General features: G+C 45.7%; 1 protein-coding gene across 1 annotated transcript in view; it reads right to left on the reverse strand.

The window, feature by feature from the left end:
- Positions 1-1,422: 1,422 nt before the first annotated feature.
- The window catches only part of LOC144763134 (fatty acid-binding protein, brain-like), an 80,494-nt gene continuing 61,540 nt past the window's right edge, over positions 1,423-20,376 (reverse strand). Inside the window, exon 3 of the mRNA XM_078648456.1 lies at positions 1,423-2,087. Within this exon, the coding sequence (XP_078504582.1) occupies positions 1,929-2,087 (159 nt within the window). The 3' untranslated portion in view covers positions 1,423-1,928. The remainder of the gene's footprint in view (positions 2,088-20,376) is intronic.

Genomic DNA, 20,376 nt, shown 5'->3' on the forward strand with positions numbered 1-20,376 from the left:
ACAGTCCTTCTGCTTATCCTCCACAAAAAGCCTTTTCTTGCCACAGGAGGAACAAGGCTTGAAAAGGGCTTTTTTCTTCTCAATTTCAGACATCTTGGATGGCAGCAACAATTCCAAGCTGAATTTGAAGAATTCTGAAGAAAAATTCTGAAGTAAATCCTTTATGAAGAGTAGAAGTTGAGCAGAGCTCAAAGGAGACTCCCTAAGCACAACGTGCGGTAGAAAATCTGAGGCTCTGAGGTTCCTTCAGGAAGGTTCTAAGTGGTGAGGCACTTCTGATTGGCTGATGACAAAGTTTGGTCTCTTTTACACAAAGAGGGTGATATGCTACAAAAGGGAATGAGGCCTAGGCCTTTTTTCCATTGTCTTTTGTACCTACAGCTATGGTATTTTTGTTACCGAGACTCCCATTCCGACGACGGGGAATGATACAAAGCATGGGAATCTATGAAAGTTCCAATACTGGGGTAAGTAGCTGTTAAGCCAAGAATCCCTCTAGGGTAAAGTCAACCCCATTACTTGAAGTGAGAGACTGTAGGACCCCGTCCTGGTCTTGAGCTGGACACCCCGCAAAGGATGTTAGACCACTGCGCAGTGGAGAAACATCAGCGTCTCGTATCAGTGTGTCGGCAGGAAGTTCTGATCTCCTCTGACCATCTCAGCAAGATGTGATGTTTATATACTCAAAGGTATCCCCAGGGGTTCTACCTTGCTCTGCCATTGTCGGACTTAGGATGATGGCAGGAATGAACCTTGTACATAGTTGCAGAAGCTGGTAATCCTGCGGAGTTTCCAAGAATCCTCATGCATAATGTATGAGGCTATTGTTCAGGGAAAACCCCACGTTCTGTAAGCAGTACCATAACTAGGTAAAGGGTCAGTCCTAGCAGCACGTTATGTATGTAATGTAGGGATGAATATGGGTGAAAGGTGTGGATGTTACCCGGGCATATATTGGAGTAGCTGTATGGAATATTACAATTCAAGAGCTACTGGGTTTGGCAATGTGTTTTAGGTATATTGTACACCAATGTAGCTGGGGTTCAGCATGACTAAAAGTTAGTGTTGTGGAGCGTTGTAGAGTGGAGTGGCATGGAGTAGAGTGTCATATAGTGGAGTGGAATACATTTGAGTGTGCTGCAGAGGAGCTGACTGGAGTGGATTACAATAGATCGGATTACAGTTTTGGAGTGTATTGGAGTGTATGGGAATGGAGTGGATTAGAGAGGATTGGCATAGGTTAGATTGGAGTAGCTTGCAGTGGAGTGAATTGGAGTGGCGTGGCTTAGAAAGAATAACAAAACAAATGCACACACAAGGAACAATTGCTGGCAAGTAGACATCTCCCAGAACGCCCCCAATAGAATATATCTGAAAAAATTTAAATAAAAAGAACATGTTGTAATAAAACTTGTGCTCATTTAAAGGGTTCTGAGTTGGGTAAAGTGTGTGCTTTGAAAAAAAGGAGTTAAAATAAAGGAACTAAAACATGTACCTCAATGACAGTGCAAGTAGCGCACAGACAATAAATTAAGATATCAATAAATACTCCGTCCTTGCACCACACAAAGAACTAAGGTGATGCAGGAACTGACATCTGGGGCACGCTGTTGAATAAGAAGGCAGTTAAGAAGAGTGATAATGATTACAACAAATGGTAAAGAGTGGGCGAGCTAAAATCTCATTATAAGTATTTTTTTTTTAAATATATACATAAGTCACCAAGTGCTGCCTGCAGGCTTGACCTAAAAATGAGTCCTGGTGCCCACCACCTGCAACTACTGGCACAAATTAAGCAGAGGCCCTTTGTTCCAGTGCAACCTTAAATGAGCAAGCTTTGCATAGTTTAGACATGTACAAGCGAAAGACATGAATACTCCCAGGAGATATTTTCCCAATACATCCCTCAACCTTTTTTTGCATGCCTATCAACATAAAACTGAGCATATGTAACTAAAGACTCCATTTAGACTTTTCATACTTACCATAACCATATGTGCATCTTTAATCTCTCTAACTAAGGTAGTTTCCTTTCCGCCCCATTTCTGTATATGAACCAATTTGTCACCATCCATTTTTAGTACAGACTGCAAGAAACAAAAACACGAAATCATTCATTAATAAGTGCAATATAGTCTTTTTACCTTACTTTGTACTAAGTGTGTATTGGCTTGGTCTTTCAGTGGAGTGATGGTATGGGTGAGACCTGATGATGTATGAATAAGTGCATTAGGGTCAATAAAAAAATGAACGGATAAATGAATGAATGAATGTGAGGAAGGAGACTCACTTGCGTGAATGTGGGTGGCTGGATCAATGGGCTGAACGAGTGACTAATTATTAGAAGAATGAGTGAGGATAAATGGATTGGTTAATATGCTGTAAAGGTGCAAGCAGGAAGAGGTCCATTAAGGGGGTGGCAAAGAGGGTGAACAGATTAAGTGAGTGGAGACTGAATCTGAGCACAGTGACCATGCTTAGGCAGACAAGGCACCGGCTAAAGTCAGAACCCAAATTCCTCAGGGTAGTTCGGAGGTGCAAAGGATATAATTAATATGCAGAAACAATGGTGTGCACAGGTATCTGAGCGGGGAGTAAGTGGCAGCTGTGGCATGGTGTGGATCACAAAGTAATGTCAGGCAGTTTCAAAGGACAAATATACCATGGGCCTTGCACGTGTGTTCTTATCTCATGTAATCTAGATCATGCATGAAAGAAGTCGCAAACACAGGCCCAGATTTATTAACATTTTGCACCTGGATTGCGTCACTTTTTAGACGCAGCCCAGACGCAAAATGTATTTTGAGATTTACTAAGCCACGCAAAGCTTGGTTTGAGTGGCAAAAAGAAAAGTCATACAACACAGTTGCTTTCTGTTACTTTGCTCCAGGGAGGCGCTCCTTGGCAGGATCATGGGCGTTCTAGTGCATTCATTCACCCCTCGATTTTGAAGCAAACCCAATCTTATAATGTCTGAAAAACCTGGATACCTGAGGCCTAACAAGAAGAGATATTTCAATTTCTCCTTGTTCATTTTTATTTCCATGTGTACTGCATTCTGAAGCACACACAGAAAGAGAAATATACATTTGACCCCTGTTGTGTGAAGGAAGGTATTTCTTTCTGCACAAAAACAATCCTGACCACAATACAGGCTTCCTTGAGATACGACAGAAGGGTGCCTGTGTTGGTACTAGGCAACCACAAGTAAGCCAGCACAGGAAGAGAGCCCAACAGTGCCATATCTTTGCAAATATGGCAGTGTTTAGCTCTTTCACGCCCATGCAAGGCAGCAACTTATTTTCCTGTGCTTCATGAACTTTTAGTGAATCTGCCCCACAGATTTTACCCAGAGGGGTTGGGCTGGCTATATTATTATCCTTATCGCCAAGGTGTGCGACCCACCTCAAAGTAGGGCACTTTCATTGAGAGTTATCTGAAGTATGTGTGCATACATTTGAATGTCTGATTTCCAGTCTCTCATCTATGTGTGCAAGCCTTTCAACTCAGTGCTTTCTTAGCCCCTTATCTAAAGGTGAGGTGATTCCCATCTCATGACCACAATCCAACGAATTTTAACAGGTTAAATGAGATCATTTTACTTTTTTGTTAATAGGTTAGATCCATCCAGTGTGTCTCTTAATCCTATATTTACAGATAAATATCCATCCAGTGTTCTCTTAACCCCATTATCTAAAGATCAGATGATTTACGTCCATGCCTATGACCATTGGTAAGATTATATAACTCCACTGTTCTCTAAATCCAGTTTATAGCCTGGCTTCCACTCAACATTCTTATCCTGTTTACAGTTAAATGACTTCCACCCAGGATTCCCTTAATCCATGAACGCAATTAGATGACTCCCGTGCCAGTGGATTCTCACAACCACATACATTGGTTTGACTACATTCCATTGTTGTGTTTCTAGCCAGTCTCTTCTCTTAACCTTGGGTCTGTACACCAAATGTGTTTACCGGAATTACATTTTCAATTCACTTTCAGCATTGGTTCTGTTAGGCAAGTGCTTTCCATCTTCTAATTCTATTAAAAAAAAGAAGGAAGCACTCCTAACCACACAAAAAATATCAAAAGTCATGGCGGGGTACATGACTCTGATATCTTTCTACTTCCATATGCTCTAGCTAATTCAATTTTTCTGCTTCCTTCAGCTGCGACATGCTCTGCGACCACACGTATCACCAGACGCCCGCTTCCTGAATACAGTTGGTTTGAAGCCAAGATCTTCCTGGGGCACCTGGGGAAAGAAGCCATCTCTCTTATTTACTGCTCATTGGTTAGTCATGCCCCAGATGGCTTCGATCTGCTGAGACAGAAATGAGTAAATTGGGTGGGGGAACTTGATGAAGATGACTCGAGGGAGGCCCGCTCGCCCCGTGAACTCCTCCTGTATGCACATGATTCACATAAACTACCTTTATTCAACTTGTATCTCTCTGCGCCATTTGAACCGAATATCTCCCAATGCCCATGCTGCTTGCATGCGATGTGGGCTCCCAGCTGCAGAGTTTCTCCATATGGCATGGTACTGCCCTATGCTACGTTCCTTCTGGGATGGGTGGTTTGGGAGCTCTCCGCGGTTCTTGGGAGAACTGGAATTGGATCCGTGTAATGTGCTGTTCGGGCTGGTGGAGGAGCTAGGGGGCCCATAAGCTGATCGTGTTTTCCTTGGGGTGCCTCCTTGTTGGCCACGCACATGGAAACAGCTGACCCCTCCATTGATCTTATTTTGCCCCAGGGGGTTAGACTGCTGTGCACAACAGGAAAAGTCTGTTTATGCTGCTTGTGGGTGTCCCCATAAATAGAAAGGGTGTGGGGAAATTGGTGCTTTTTCTATGGATTATCAATGTAATTTAATTGATATCATCTGCAGAAATGTTGCCATGTCTTGATGTGTTATTCTAAGCAGAGGCCTTATTGTATGCTATAATGAATGTCCCTGCCGCAAAATTGCAATAAAGTTGGTTATTAAATTTTTTTTTAACTCTAATTACTGAATGGGATTCTTGCTAGGTGACGGTTACATATGTTCAAGATCTGTAGCCTCATGTTTCTTAAACATTACATCACTATGGGCCATATGTAGGTAATTTGGAAATACCGATTACTAATTACCGAATTTTACCGAATCTGTATTTAGAAATCGGTATTTCCCATGTACGTAATAATTCGGTAAATATTACCGATTCGGAAAAAATCGGTAAATATTTACTGATTCCACAATACCGATCGGTTATTCCGAATCGGTAAATACCGAATTGGTAAATATTACCAAATCGGTAAATACCGAAACAGTAAATACTGATTCGGAAATTCAATAAAACAGCAATTGAGGAATCAGCCAATCCTGTGCAACCACCACCCCTTCCAACCAGGAAGTGGCCACACCCAGGCAGGTGCACACAATCAGAACCTTCTGGAGAGGCTGGGAGTGCAGAGGAGAGCCACAGAGTCACTGCTTGAACTTTACCTGCAAATCTTGTACAATGGCCAGCCAGGACACAGAAAGAGAAGGAGAGGAAAGGAAGAAGAAACTGAAATTCAGTCAGAAGGAACGGCAGGTCCTTGTGGAGGAGGTAGTGAAGAGCACACAAAGTTGTTTGGAAAGCAGTCCCTGAAAGTTGCAGAATCAGAGAAAAGAAAAATCAGGCTTGGAATCCAGTCTCAGGTGAATGTCATTGGAGTGACCCCCCGGGACATTGAAGTGCTCAAGAAGAGGTGGTATGACATCAGGAGCATCACCAAGAAGAAGATGACTGATCTTAAAAAACAAGCCAGCCAGACAGGAAGAGGAAGGAACAGGGCACCCGCCCTGACTGAACTTGAGCAGCTTGTGGAGTCCACGATAGAGCCAGAAAGTGTCTGTGGAATCGGGGATGCAGACAGCTCTGCCAGAGCTGTTTCCAAACAAGGTAAGAAGCATGCACAGCATTGTGCACCCCCCTTCCCCTATCCCAAATCCCCAATTGGGCTAAGTGAATCCCACTTCAGTACAGGTTTTTGTTCAGACCAGCAATGCATTATGGGAGATGTAGTCAGTGAAACCCCTATCATGACAGGAATCGCACTGAACAACAAGGCATGTGAGACACATCATTGATAAGCAGGCAGAGGACAATGAGATCGTGTGGCAGAAATGTATTTTAATTATTGCATTGCAGGGCTGCAGGACCACTGAGCTAATCTACAATTTCTGTCCACAGGCGAGACATCGCGCAGGACTGCTCAGGACAAGGGAGAGAGGGCACCCCGGAAGGACATCTCAGAGAAGGCCAGTACGAGTGCAGGGCACATAACACCACCACAGCCAGCCTCACCACCACAGCCAGCCTCACCACCACAGCCAGCCTTGCCACCATAGCCAGCCTCACCACCACCGCAAGCCGCGCCACCACAGCCAGCCTTGCCACTACTGCTGGCCTCACCAGCAGCAACACCCCCTGCAGTGGTTAGACCTAGGAGGCGTGCTGTTGCCAGACTGCAGGCGTTTGAGTCCTCCTCAGAAGAGTCGAGGGGGGGAACATCTACTGTGCCACTGGATGGCAGCAATGCTGGTTTGCTGTCCACAGGTGCCAGACGCCGCCGCAGGGCTCGTGAGAGCAGTCCACCTCCACAGGGTGAGAGCCATGGTGTCTTCGAAGGGCTGGAGTCAACCATGGTGAAGGTGCAGCGCCTACAAGGCAAGGCAATTGAGTCAGTCCAGTGACAAATGAAGCGCCTCAATGACAACATGACCAACATTGATAAGGGCATTAGCTCAATGGCTGAGGGCATGAAGGAGATGGCTGCGGGCATGCGGGACATGTCCCAATCTGTGATGCTGCTGTGCAGCAAATTGGATGAGGACGGGGTTACACGGCGCAGGGAGAGGCAGAAAATGGAGCACCATACGAGGGCAGTGAACCACCTAGCAACTGCCACTTCTCTGCTCTGCAGGCGCTCTGTGGCCATGCAGGAGAGGCTGGCGCACTGCAGCACTGATGTCTCTAGGGGGCTGGTAAAGGTGACCTGCTGATGACTCAGTCTGCCACTACTGGTGCTGTGGAAGATGGGGACAGCGAGGACACGACCAGTCGGAGTAGCATTAACCCCCCTGAAACAGACACCCGGAGGAGCAGCAACCTGCATGGGGCTGGCACTGGTTCCACAGCCAGTGAGGACAGTCAGTTAATGGCATCCAGCACTGATGTGCGTGGCCGCAGACACTGACGCAGCCCACGCGTTCAGAACTAAATTGGGTGAAGTAACCCATGACTTCCTACTATGGATATCACAAATTGGACTGCCAAGTTTGGCCGTTTGTGTTGTGGCGTAGTGCCCAGAAATTAAAACTACGTCATTACATTCAACAACTGGCTGTGTCTCCTTACTTACTTAAAAATAGTTGTGTGTGATCTCTGCCCGTCTCTGTCTCCCATGTGTTGCTGATGCCACTCCTGCTGCGTTGGGCTCTGGCTGTGCAAATTCATCATCATTGTCCTCAAAATCAGTTAATTCCACTTCTGTACCTTTCTTTGTGGCAAGGTTGTGCAGCATTGCACAAGTTGTAATGATTTTGCAGCAGATGATGGGTGTGTACTGACGTGCGACTCCACTTTTGTGGAGGCAGCGGAACCTGCTCCAAACGTGCGCTCCACAAAGTTCTGTGTTGATTTGTGTGCCACATTGTATCGTCTCTTACTCGGGGTTGATGGGTTTAGGTAGGGAGTGAGGATAAATGACCGCACGGCATATGCACTATCGCCTAGGTGAGAAAGAGAGTGCCATTAGTCACATACACTAATACACGTTCATCGACAGTAAGTATAAGGGGGTGTCACAGTGATTTACCTAGCAGGTATCCTTGTCCAAATTCTCCAGCAGCTAGGCGTGTGTAGATCCCACTGTTCTGGAAAATGTATGAGTCGTGGGTGCTCCAGGGAATTTGGCCACGAGGTCAGTGATTATGTTGGCAGCATCGCAGATTACCTGCACATTTATGGAGTATGTGGACTTTCTGTTCCTGTAGATATACTCAGTGGCTGCTGGTGGGCAGATTGGAATGTGTGTGCCATCAATACACCCTATTGATGGAATCCCTATTGATGACATGCGGGAACTGTGCCATCTGGTAAAAGTCTGTCTTGGTTTTCAGCAGTTCCGCCTGTGTGTATGGGAAGCTAATTTAGGGATGCATTCTCTGCCTCATGGCATCCAGGAACTTTCTGAAGAAACGGGAGAGGCAAATGTGAGACACCCCGCCGACCGCAGCTATCACCCCCTGGTAACTGCCAGATGCAAGTAGTTGTAGGCTACAGAGCACCTGCACATGTGGTGGTATGGTGTGCGCCCTTGGTGTTGGGTGCTCCGGGAGTGGGTGCAGGTCCCTTATCAAGTGCAGGATGGTGTGGGGGTGTAGCCTGTACATTTCATGGATCTCAGCCTCAGTCTGTTGGAAGAGTGTGATGCGCTGTCTGTAAATGCGCTCCTCCTGTCTCCAGATTCTCACTCCTGCTGCCTGTAGATGTAGCCGCCTTGCAATCACATAGAAAACCTTTCACAGCTAAGGGTACCCCCAATCAATATTTCTTTTAGGTCTAGAGGAGGGGGAAAGGAAGGGATATACAGTATAGAGAGACCTCTGAACTGACCTAGCTAATTTCAAAAGTTGGTATATCTCAAAACAAACATTTCTACAAGGACACAGCACAGCTATATCAATATATACACAAAGCAATAATTCTCATTTAGGCTTTATTTATCATTTATTTCTCTTAGTTTATAATTCATTTTAGAAAGCCATTTTGTTTGGTTAGTGTTTTTTGAATTTTTGTATATACATACAAAAACAATGATACACATTTTATCATTTCTGTATTTAGAAAAAAGTGATTTCACAATAAGTACACAAGAGGTCTCTCTATAGTGTATAGTGTATCACATAGAAAACCGCCATAGTGATCACACTGCTGCATTTTGGGATTGCTTATATACATTGTAGCTGACTACCAACTGCTTTCAGTCAGTGTTAATTACCAACTCTTAAATACCGAATTTCATGAAATTCGGTATTACCAAATTTACCTACATCTCTTTTCTCGTTTTTACCGTTTCTTATTTACCGATTTGGTAAATAAGGAATTGGTAATTCCGAATCGGTAATTTTGAATTCGGTAATGACGAATCTGTATTTACTGATTAATAATTACCCAATCCTTATTTTTGGCCTCCAATATCTCAAATGCCTAAATACCTGTCGGTAATGGGAAATTTACCGAATTTCAGCCGTTACCGACCGTTGTTTAGCTACCTACATATGGCCCCTAGTGACTATAGTACAAAAAATGGCATCACTAAATAGTTGCAGGTGAGAGGTAGCATAACGACACCTCCACTCCTGCATCATGGCAACCATCAACATTTGTCCTTAAATACTTGTAATGGGGACCTACCGGCACTTCTCAATAGCACACAGGTACACTTGACCAGTGAGGACCTACACTTTACAATTCCATTTCAGCCACTGAGTGCGTGCATATCCAACTTTAATCATTGTCTCCCGGTCACCCAAATGGGCTGGAAACATGCCCCACGCACTACTTTCACCCTGACAGGCAAATGAACAGAGAAAACAAAACACAATATGCAATAAGATACCATCTAACTGCCCATAAAAGGGTGTTATTGCATGTAGTCTATGCTTCCCTACTCTTTATACCGGTCTTGAATCCAGCTATGAGACTGTAGATGAATGAATGAATACGCATTTCTATAGCGTATGGCTACCCTAGGGCATCCCAGCGCATTTAGGACAAGAGAACGTTGTTGTAAACGTATCTAGGACCCTATTTAAATATTCCCGATTCATGCCCTTATGTGGTTATAACAAAACATATCCTTATAAAGGCATAAGAATCATATTCATGGAGGAGATGGCCGCGTGAGCACAGGGCTCCCGAGGATCCTAGCTGCGTCCCGCATTTATCCTGGATAATATCCTGATTTGACAGAAGGTCATTGAAGACACAACCCGGCTGATGTACCAGCAGGTTTTTGGGTCGGAATCGGACGCAGGGTCCCCGAGTTCTGCCGTCTTGAAATTTGTGGCCTTCTCCATGGTACAGCCTGGACCTTGGTTTGTAGCAGTGCCCGTGTCGTAATTTAACAACAACGGCTTGAGGGGATCAGACCACAGCCTCACTTTCGGTTTCGTTTCTCCAACGCACTGTCTCTTATCTGCGGTGTGCCTGTTGATCGGACGAGCTCCGATGCCAGCTCATTGAGTTTCGAACTAGAGACTGTTTGGCTGTGGACTCAAATTGGCCCAACTTCGCCTCCTGTAATCTTGTGTGTGAATTTTAAGGAGCCATTCGGACAGATCCCAAGCCTCCCTCCGGGGCACCCGGCTCGCCATGACGGGCAAGCCCGAAGGTGAAAAACGGAAAGTCAAGACCACTATCCGTGGAGATTCAACCCAGACGAATGTCATGGATCGCTACACACTTTCTAAAGGATCCCCTGGTAGCACACCTAAGGCCCGGGAGGAGGCTGTCAACGATCCTGCTGTATTGTCGGAATTAACGCTACAGGACGTGATGGGCGCCATTGCTGGTATTCAGTCATCTATCGGCCAACAGTATGAAGCCCTGGCTCTGCAGTTGGACACGGTGGCTATTGATGTCAACCTCATTCGAACTGATTTGGCCAAGACGAACGAGAAGGTGAAGTCATTAGACCTAAAGACATCCAGCCTCACCACGGATGTGTCCGACTTGCAAACAGAAGTGCGCAACCTTAGATCTGCTAATGACTTCTTTGCTCGTCGCTTGGAGGATTTTGAAGGCCGTGCACGGCGCAACAACGTGCGTATTATTGGGGTCCCGGAAGATTCTAGTTCGCCACTGATCTTCGTGTGGAGGACCTCATTCTTAATCATCTTGCACCCAAGGGCCTGAGCAAATTCTTTGCCATCGAACGTGCGCACAGAGTGCCAGGGGGACAGGCGAAGCCCGGTTTTCCCCCCCGTCCGATTATTGCACGGATCTTCAACTTCAGAGATCGCGACGCCATTCTTCAGGCAGCACGGACAAGCGACCCTACGCAGTTCGAGAACGCTGCTGTGAACTTTTATCCGGACTTTTCTCAATCGGTCCAGAAACAACGAATGGGATTTCAAGGGGTGAAACGGTGACTAAGAGACATGGACCTAAAATACGCTATGTTATTCCCGGCCCGACTGCGTGTTGAATATGACAATCGAACATTCTTCTTCGTCAGGCCTGAGGAAGCGAGTGATTAGTTGGACACTTTGCCGGCTCGCCGTGCTGGCCAGGAACATGCTGGTGGTGCTGAGGGGGGACTGATGGACCGAGAGTGATTATGGTGCCTGTGTCCGGAACACTATTCATCGTGTCCAGCTGGACTTACTGACTTCCTTGATCATTCCATTCGTATCTTGGGAGGTAGCGGGGATAGCGGGACCCCTTTCCTCCTCTGGGGTTTTCTTTGTGTAGCTTAGTTCTTTGTTTGCAATTGTTAGGGCGACAGGCACACTGCAAATTGGGGTGGCTTTTGAGTCGGTGCAGGGGTGCAGGGTGGGGGGGAGTTGTGATGGGAATCTTGGGGGGAGGAAGGGCCATGTTTTGGGATTGTTTGTTTTTTCTTTTTCAAGGCAAGGTATTTTCATTATCTTTGACATTGGTGTGGTGCTTGTTTTGCGATGGGAGTTCATTATGAATCTGGATGGGGGTAGAGGGTTGAGGGTATTATGCTGGAATGTGAATGAGTTGGGTGATCGGATAAAGAGAGGGGTGGTTATGCAGCTGTTACGGCGCCTTTCGCCTGATGTCGTTTTGCTACAAGAGACACACTTGATAGGGAATACTTGTCACGCTCTTAATAGACGGGGTTATCGTCTTGCCGCCCATTCTGGATTTACATCTAGTTCTAGAGGAGTGGGTATTTTGCTTAGGGTTTCCCTCCCCCTCGAGGTTGATGATGTGATCCTTGATGCCAGGGGTCGATATGTTGCACTTGTTGGGCGGTGGGAGGGAAAACCAATTTCGTTGGTGTCGGTGTATGTCCCTCCTGGCTTACAAAATGTACGACATTTGCGGACCTGGGGCGGATGGTTCTGGGTCTCCCGGAGGGTGTTTTGATACTGGGTGGTGATTTTAACTCCGTCATTTCTGGCAGAATAGACCGCTATCCGCCCCGAAATCTTCCTGCAGCGCAATCCTGGTTGGGTGACTTCCTGGAAACATTGGGACTTATAGATTGTTGGAGACTAATGCATCCAGAGCATACTCAGTTTACTTTTCATTCGGGAGCTCATGGTAGTCTTTCTAGATTGGATTACATCCTGATACCGGCTGCCCTGTCCCCGTCGATAGGAGAGATTAGACACCTGGCCCGGGGTATATCAGACCATTCCCCTATTTGGTTTCATTTTAATCTTAGCATCGGCGCCGAAGGGAGGGTGGCCCCGATTAACCCCTGGTATCTTCTTGACCCTAAGACTCGCACTGAATTGATTAAATAATTTGATCTGTATTTTACTGAGAATGCTGGTTCTGTATCCTCACCTGTTTCGTTATGGGAAGCTTTTAAGACTGTGATCAGGGGACAGGCGTTGTCTTTGGTGCGGTGTGCTAAGAAATGTAAGAATGAGGCAATTGTCCAGCTCGAGACTGAAATCACAGACCTGGAGACTGAATTGGAACGAGGGGTGTCTCGAGAAGCATTACATGTCCTCCGCCTTAAACAATGAGAATATAAAAATTTGGTTACTGATGCGGCAAAGACGATGAGTAGGGAACAGCAGGGACGGCTATATGATGTGGGTGATAAAGCAGGAGAATTGATTGCCTGGCTGGACAGAAGGGAAAGAGCGAGTCGAGTGGTTCCGGTGATTGAGACATGTGGTGGTGTGCGTGTAACGGACCCTGTCAAAATTGTTGAATGCTTTGCTGATTATTTTCGAGAGGTCTATACCTCGGTGTCCGACAGGCCCGAGGAGTATTCGCAGTTGCTGCTTCGAGATATAGCGCTTCCATGTTTGTCGGAATCGGATCGGGACTGTTTGGATGCCACGCCCTCAGTGGATGAGGTGGCTCTCGCGCTACGCTCCATTAGTTCCGGCAAGGCTCTAGGCCCCAATGGCCTTCCTGTTGAACTGTACAAATTACGCCCTGATACTCTAGCTCCCTATCTCCGTGATATGTTTTTGGCTGCGCGAGACAGTGGCTCCCTCCCCAGAGATCAGCGTCTTGCTACCATTGTGGTGATCCATAAGGAGGGTAAACCACGGGATCGCTGCTCGTCTTATAGACCCATTTCGCTCTTAAATGCGGAGCCTAAGATCCTCGCTAAACTTCTTGCTAATCGTCTGATTACGGTTATTAGCGACCTGATTCATCCGGATCAATCGGGTTTTATCCCGCACCGTAACACGGCATTAAATTTGCGACGTTTGCATGGTGTTCTCGCGAGAGCCCCGACGCTGCGTGAACCGGCCATCTTGGCGTCCTTGGACGCCACGATGGCCTTTGATACAATCGAATGGTCTTATCTCTGGGCGGTACTCGCCAAATTTGGATTTGGCGTTGGTTTTATTTGTTGGGTCAAACTCCTGTATGAAACGCCACTGGCACAGGTGGTGGTTAATGGCCGTGTCTCCGTTCCTTTTACTCTTGGGAGGGGCACGCGGCAGGGTTGTCCGTTGTCCCCGCTCCTCTTAGCTTTGGCGTTGGAGCCACTCGCCGCTTGGCTACGGTGGGAACCTTCGATGAGGGGTATACGCTGGACGCCGGAATTTGAAGATCGCATTTCCTTATACGCGGATGATATTTTATTGTACCTTACATCTCCCCAGAAATCGCTCAACGTATTGTTTGACGTACTTAACTCCTTCGGGAAGAACTCGGGCCTCATCATTAACTGGTCGAAATCCTACATTTATGTACTCGCGGGTGATGTCCCTCGTTTGCCGCGGGGCTGTCCTATCCAGTTGTCGCAGTCTGGCTTTAAGTATTTGGGTGTATTCATCTCGTTTGATCCGGCGGTTTGCTATGAACGCAATTTACTCCCCCCACTCCAAAGGTTGCGCTCCGATGTAGCGCGTTGGCGTAAATTACCGTTATCTCCCCTAGGGCGTGCGGCCCTTTTTAAAATGATGTCCTTACCGCGGTTCCTATACGCACTTCAGAATAGTTTTAATGTCATCCCGTCTAAATATTTTCGGGAAGTGGAATCGTTGCAGAGGCAATTAATATGGGACGGACGTTCACGTATCGCTCTTCCAAAATTGACACTTCCCTGGTATGATGGCGGTATAGCGCTCCCGGATATTCGTAGGTACTATTGGGCCTCCCACCTTGCTGCCATCAACCACGGGATGTATGGCCCGGAGTTGAATCCAGCATTTGCAATGGATAAGTGGCTGCTCCCGGGTGGTGATTACTACAGGACGCTTTATTCGGGACCCTCGAGTTCACAACTCTCAGGACCTACCGCTATAGCCGTGCGGGTATGGCATAGCGCAACGGCGGCTATGGGCTGGAGTGATAAACTAACTGGTGCAACTCCGCTCTATGCCTCTGCGAAGTTGGGTGGCCTATGGAAGACGAAGGGATTTGATAAATGGGACACAATCGGTATTAGTAAAGTGCGTGATCTCTGGGTTAAAGGAGAGGTGAAGACCTTCTCGGATCTGCAAGTAGAGTATAAGCTGAGTGACAGGGCAAAATTTTGTTATGTCCAGGTAAGCCATGCTCTGAACTCTGTGTTGCCTGTGGGTAGTGATATTCCGGAATCCTCCCCCCTCGAAGATCGTATACTAGACGGTTATGTGCCGGACAGTACTATCTCATTGTTCTATAAGAAAATGATCAATGACAGATCGAGTCTGCTTGATCGCCTTCGTGAAGCTTGGATTGCTGATGGTATTGAACTGGATGATGAGGACTGGCAGTCCGCGATCTCCTCTCCTAGGGAGGTGGCGATTCCGGCCCGCCTCCGTCTGGTCCAACTCAAGATCCTCCACAGAATCTATGTCACCGGTCCCCGTCTGATCCATATGGGCTACTCCACGGAGGGCATGTGTAGGCGTGGGTGTGGTCTCCTTGGCACCTATCTCCATATCATATGGGAATGCCCTGAGGTGGTGCGATTTTGGAAACGTATACATGTGGTGATGGATGAAGTAACGGGTGTTGTGATGATGCCGGAAGCCCGACAATGTTTACTGAATGTGTGGGGTCCGAATGATTATGACGTGTCGCAGCTTCGGTGGGTGACTCTTCCCAATATGGTTGCGAAGAAGGATATTGCGTGTCCTCATGTAACGTAACTGGTGCTATGTAAAGCGCTCTGATACCTGATTCAGTTCGGGTCTAGTTCGCGCTATATAAAACTCTGCAAAAAAAAAATATATATTTTTTTAAATTGCACAGTTGTGGGGGTCCCCGAGGCCGCCTACAGTGACTGCTTGGAAAGAGAGTCTGGACTGGTGCATGTTCAGAGAGAAGACAGTGTATATGGCGAGAGGCAGACCCACAAAATGGGGGAAGATTTGGAACCGGTGGAACTCTTACAATGGAGATATCTGTACGCCCCCACTCACTGTGATTCCTAGTCCTTTCCAGTCGCCCTGACCTACATTCCTTCTAGCTGTGATGTATTGTGCTGTTCATATGCAATTCTACCTTTGGCACCCTCCCCTCATCTGTATTCCAATTTTTTTTTCTCCTGTTGTCATATATCTCCCGTCCTCATTGAGCGCAGGCCTAATGACTGTATTATTGCTGTATTGGCTTGATTGTCTGTTTGTTGTGTTGTTTCCTTTTGTTTTATATAATAAAAAGTTACAACAACAAAAAAAAGAATCATATCCATATGTAGTCATAGCCAATGCAGTCCAAATACGGCAAGGCTACTCCCATAGACTCCTAGAAAGTACAACGCGTTCTTTAAACAAACCAAGCCTCCAGCAGCTTGGGAAATCCCCCTGCTTTTGTTTTGATTTGAACAAGAACTCCTGGAGTCCAGAAAGAACTGTAAGTTCTTAGTGACGTCTTATGTCCAACCTTACGTCAAACTTGGCACCTTCCAGGTATAAATATACCAACGTTGCCTTAAGCAAACACACGGTGGTTTGGAGCAGAGCAGCTATCTACTTGCCCGAAGCCCAGCTGATGCGAGAGCCAAAGGAAGCCGACCCTCCCATTGACGCACTGAGAGAGACGCTGTCTTTTCTCCTGCCGAGAAATCCAGCTCCAGTGTTTCCAGTCACCCTTGTGGGTTGCTGGGAAATCGAGTCCTGAGAAAGAGATACAAGACCTCCTTCATTCTATAACCTTAGAGAATTCTTGATTCAGATTCTTGGCAAAAACTAACTTAACTTAAACTGCAGCTCACTTACTCCTTCCCACGTACTAGGCTTAGGTTAGGTACACCAGGGTAGGCATATCTTAGAAGCACCAGTTGAGTACGTTTAGTCAATGATTTTATGTATGTATATATTTTATCCATTTTAAGTATCATATGGCTCAGAAACCATATAAATGCTTTTACATTATTATTTCATAATACTCCTTTTACTGTACGCACTTTACTTTATAACAAGTATTGCAATTGCGGCAATTCACTTCTCTTGCACGAGAAAGAGGACTGCTCAATAAATAACAACTTTTATTGAAAACGCCCGTCTCTCTATTTCTCTGCACTCTGGTGAAACTAAGCATGCACGAATGAACTAGCTGTCTATTGTTTTCACACGACTCTGGAGATATACTCCTTATTCTGGAGGGAGCAAAGTTGTCATGTTAATGTGGTTGTCAGAAGCTAATCCCTTCTTGTCTATTCAGGGAAGTTAACTCCTCCCTATTCACTCGAGAAAGTTTCTAGTGACCTCTGAGCTAGCTGGCATTCATAATTAAGTCTAACATATTCAGTAGAGACCTAGATGACCTCAGTCCTACGTCTAAACTATTGTTTATGTTATTCCAATGCGCAGAGCCTATTGGGAATATAGGAACTACACTACATGGCGCCCAATGTTTGGTAAAGCGATAATCTAACGCTAGATACTAGAGTAACTCAGTCATGCTTTTTCACACAGACCCCTTTTTCCCGTAAAAACTCCAATAGACGTCTGGAGTGGGTAAAAGGTTAATATCCGCCGGAACTTAGTAGGATGAGAATCCTATGTATTAGTTTTTGGTTTAGTCAACGTTGAAGGATACAGTGTTCCAAAATATTGTGCACCTAATCTTTGTTTCCTTGCAACTTGCTCTGCAAACAAAAAACTTTCTGTCAGAAAAATGGGGGAAAGTGAGGATGAAAGAGAGAGAGCTAGAATAGCAGCTCAACTATTAGCGGATGACACAAGTCTCCAAAATGAAGACCCGAATGTTATAATCATTCCGGTAAACGTAAGAAGAACTATAACTCTTAAACTTATAGAAAATGGACTATCACCGAGAGGTGGTACAGTCATATTTGTGGTAGAGGCCCATGAATATCGGCAGACAGAGGTATTCTATTCATGGATACATTTTCCATCAGCACACGCTGTGACACAAGAGTTCCACTATTACAAAATAGATGAACCTCCAACGGAATACGTTCCTTTCGAGGACGTTGAAATTCTACTAACATACCAAGAGCACCTGCTCTGGTTTAATGGCGCCCTAAAACATCAAAATCACATCACCAGGCTCGGTCCACTAGGTAGACCAGGAGCCACATGGCCGGTTCTAGCCAGCTATACACCACATCCTGACATTGAAAAAATGTCCAGTGAAGAACTTTTTGTTAGGCTAAAAGAATTAACAAAAGCATATAGAGAATTATTTCAATTAACACTTGACGGTACTACCTGCCGCCAAAAATTGAAAGAAACAGATATAGCAGAACAATCTTTTGAACTTGCCAGAATCATGGAAAAATCCTATGAAGAATTAGGTAGAGATAGTTTGGGTGGGAAACCACTAAAACCACAACTAATTGAAAATCCTGAAAAAAAATGTATTAAAAATAATCTCATTACTTCAAAAAAGAAGTGGGAGGGTAACAAACAAACCACTCCCAGAGAAAAACAATTTCAGTCCAGAGGAAGGTCTCCTCAACGGAGAGATAGATCTCCAGAACGAGTAGGCAAGTCTCCCCACAGGGAACACTCTGAAAAAAGATACAACCTTAGAGATAGTGATAAATTAAGAAAACCTGATAGATATCAAGATATTGATACACGTCCCTCTCGATCTTTTCAGATTTCCTCACAGAAATCGGAAAGAAGAGGACGGTCAGAACACAAGGAAGAGCACGTCAAGTCCAAAGACAAGGAACCTGCTCATCAAAGTAAAAAATTACAATTTCCAAAAAAGAAGGTAGCTAGTATTAAAATAAAACATGCCGAGGATTTTGAGGACACAACTGAAAAAAGGAGAGTGGGCCCAGACAATGCTAGACAGCGCAGCAGAAGTGACCATAGCTCGCAAGATCCTGATGAATCTTCTGGAGACAGTGGACACAAATTAATACATTCAAGTGGAAACTGCAGACACCAGAGTTAGCATACCCCATAAATTATATGAAATAACATTACGTATAGAGGGGGACAAAACTAGGAAAATAAAGGGTCTCTTTTGGGATAACCTTTCGAAAGGCTATGATATCCTTCTAGCAGAGAAAGACTGGCCACCAGAGTTTGTCAGGGAGTGCCCACATGGCGAAGAAATGATTATGCCTGCCTTCTGAAATCACATTCCAATTCATAAAAAATACAAATTTGCTAGAAAATGGGCAGTGGCCCAAGCCCCTGCATTATATACAAATTATGTAGGATGGGATGAGGATTCTCCTCACCATAAAATTCAGTTAAAAAATCAACCTACTGCGCAGAGGCAGTATCCTGTTAAGCAAGAAGCTAAAAAACAAGTCAGGGAGATCGTAGATCAACTTGAATATCAGGGGGTGATTGAAACATGCACCTCACAAATGAACAATCCTTTGTTTCCTGTCTCCAAGCCAGACGATTCATATTGTCTAGTTTTGGACTACAGACACCTAAACTCATGCTGCAAAACATTTGCAGTACAAAACTCACACAGTGCAGCACTAATGAATAACATCGTGCACAAAAAATATAAAACAACATTAGATATCTCAAATGGTTTCTTTTGTCAAAACATTGCACCTGAAAGTAGGTGTGAGAAGTTGGCCTGATATGCAGTGCTCACTATTCTAGTGATCACTATGTATCAGTCCAAACAACCCTTATTGATGATTGGTTGTAAGTCAACCTTATATACCAGCTATCCTAGTAGCATGGATACGAGCAGTCTAAGGCTAAGACTCTAGAGGGCGTGTTAAGCCAGCTGTTTAACCATCACATTACCCCTTGAACACCAAGTGAAAGGACACCACACAAGTTGTTATCAAAAATAAAGTATATTTATTTATAACAAGACTACCCTGGCTCTTTATGAGACAGGGAGCTAAGCACACAACAAAACTCTTAAAGAATTACTGAAAGTCGCACAATTTACACAAATGCCCGAGGGGCACGAAAAACCATATACACAAGAAGTGGAATGCGAAATTACTAGCAGGTAAGTAATACTTTTCTAGACTGTAGAAACGCTAGGCCTACAATGCTGAACCCTTGGATTAGAAGCAGGAGGCCTAGGGACGCCGTGTGCAGAGTGGGAACTCTGACGCGTAATGCGGGAACAAGTCTATGGATACTAGCACTTGCAAAGTTACTGTTCTCGGGCGAACCCGACTAGGTGGGTCGAAAACAAGGGTGGATCCGAACACTTAGGGTGTTGGACTATGCTGGTGCACCGGAGTACTCAGTTTACCTAGCCCAGGGGCTGCGGCTGCATAGGGTTCAAGTTGCGTCGGAAACCCTCGTTGAAGATCCAGGAGCCTGAAGAAAGAAGTTGCTGGCAGGCGGCCAGTGAAGGAGTTCGTGGTGATCCAAGCCTGGATCAGGGAAGAAGAAACCTGTAAGCAGAGGGGACCAAGTTCTGAATCACTAGCCAGTGATTTAGGTGGGCACCAGGATGGCACCGGATGAAGTCACCTCAGCCAGGTGAGTGGGCGCTGCTGGGCTCTGCAGTCTCTCGGACCAGGAGGCGTTGTCGGCGACCAGGATGGAGGTGCGAGCTGTCCCACGAAGGTACTTGCTGTCGACGTCGCTGGACCCAGGATTGGGGCAACAAGTCTTGGCAAATGCAAGGCCCACGCGGTGGACTTAAAATGGCGTCTTGAGTGGACCAGGAGGGTCCAGGGTACTTCTCTGAAGGAGGGAAGCAAGGGCCAGTCTGGAGCAACCAGACCAGCGGTGTTTGTCGTTAGAGTTCGTCGTCA

This window comes from Lissotriton helveticus, chromosome 6, assembly GCF_964261635.1.
Source record: "Lissotriton helveticus chromosome 6, aLisHel1.1, whole genome shotgun sequence".
NCBI lineage: Eukaryota > Metazoa > Chordata > Amphibia > Caudata > Salamandridae > Lissotriton > Lissotriton helveticus.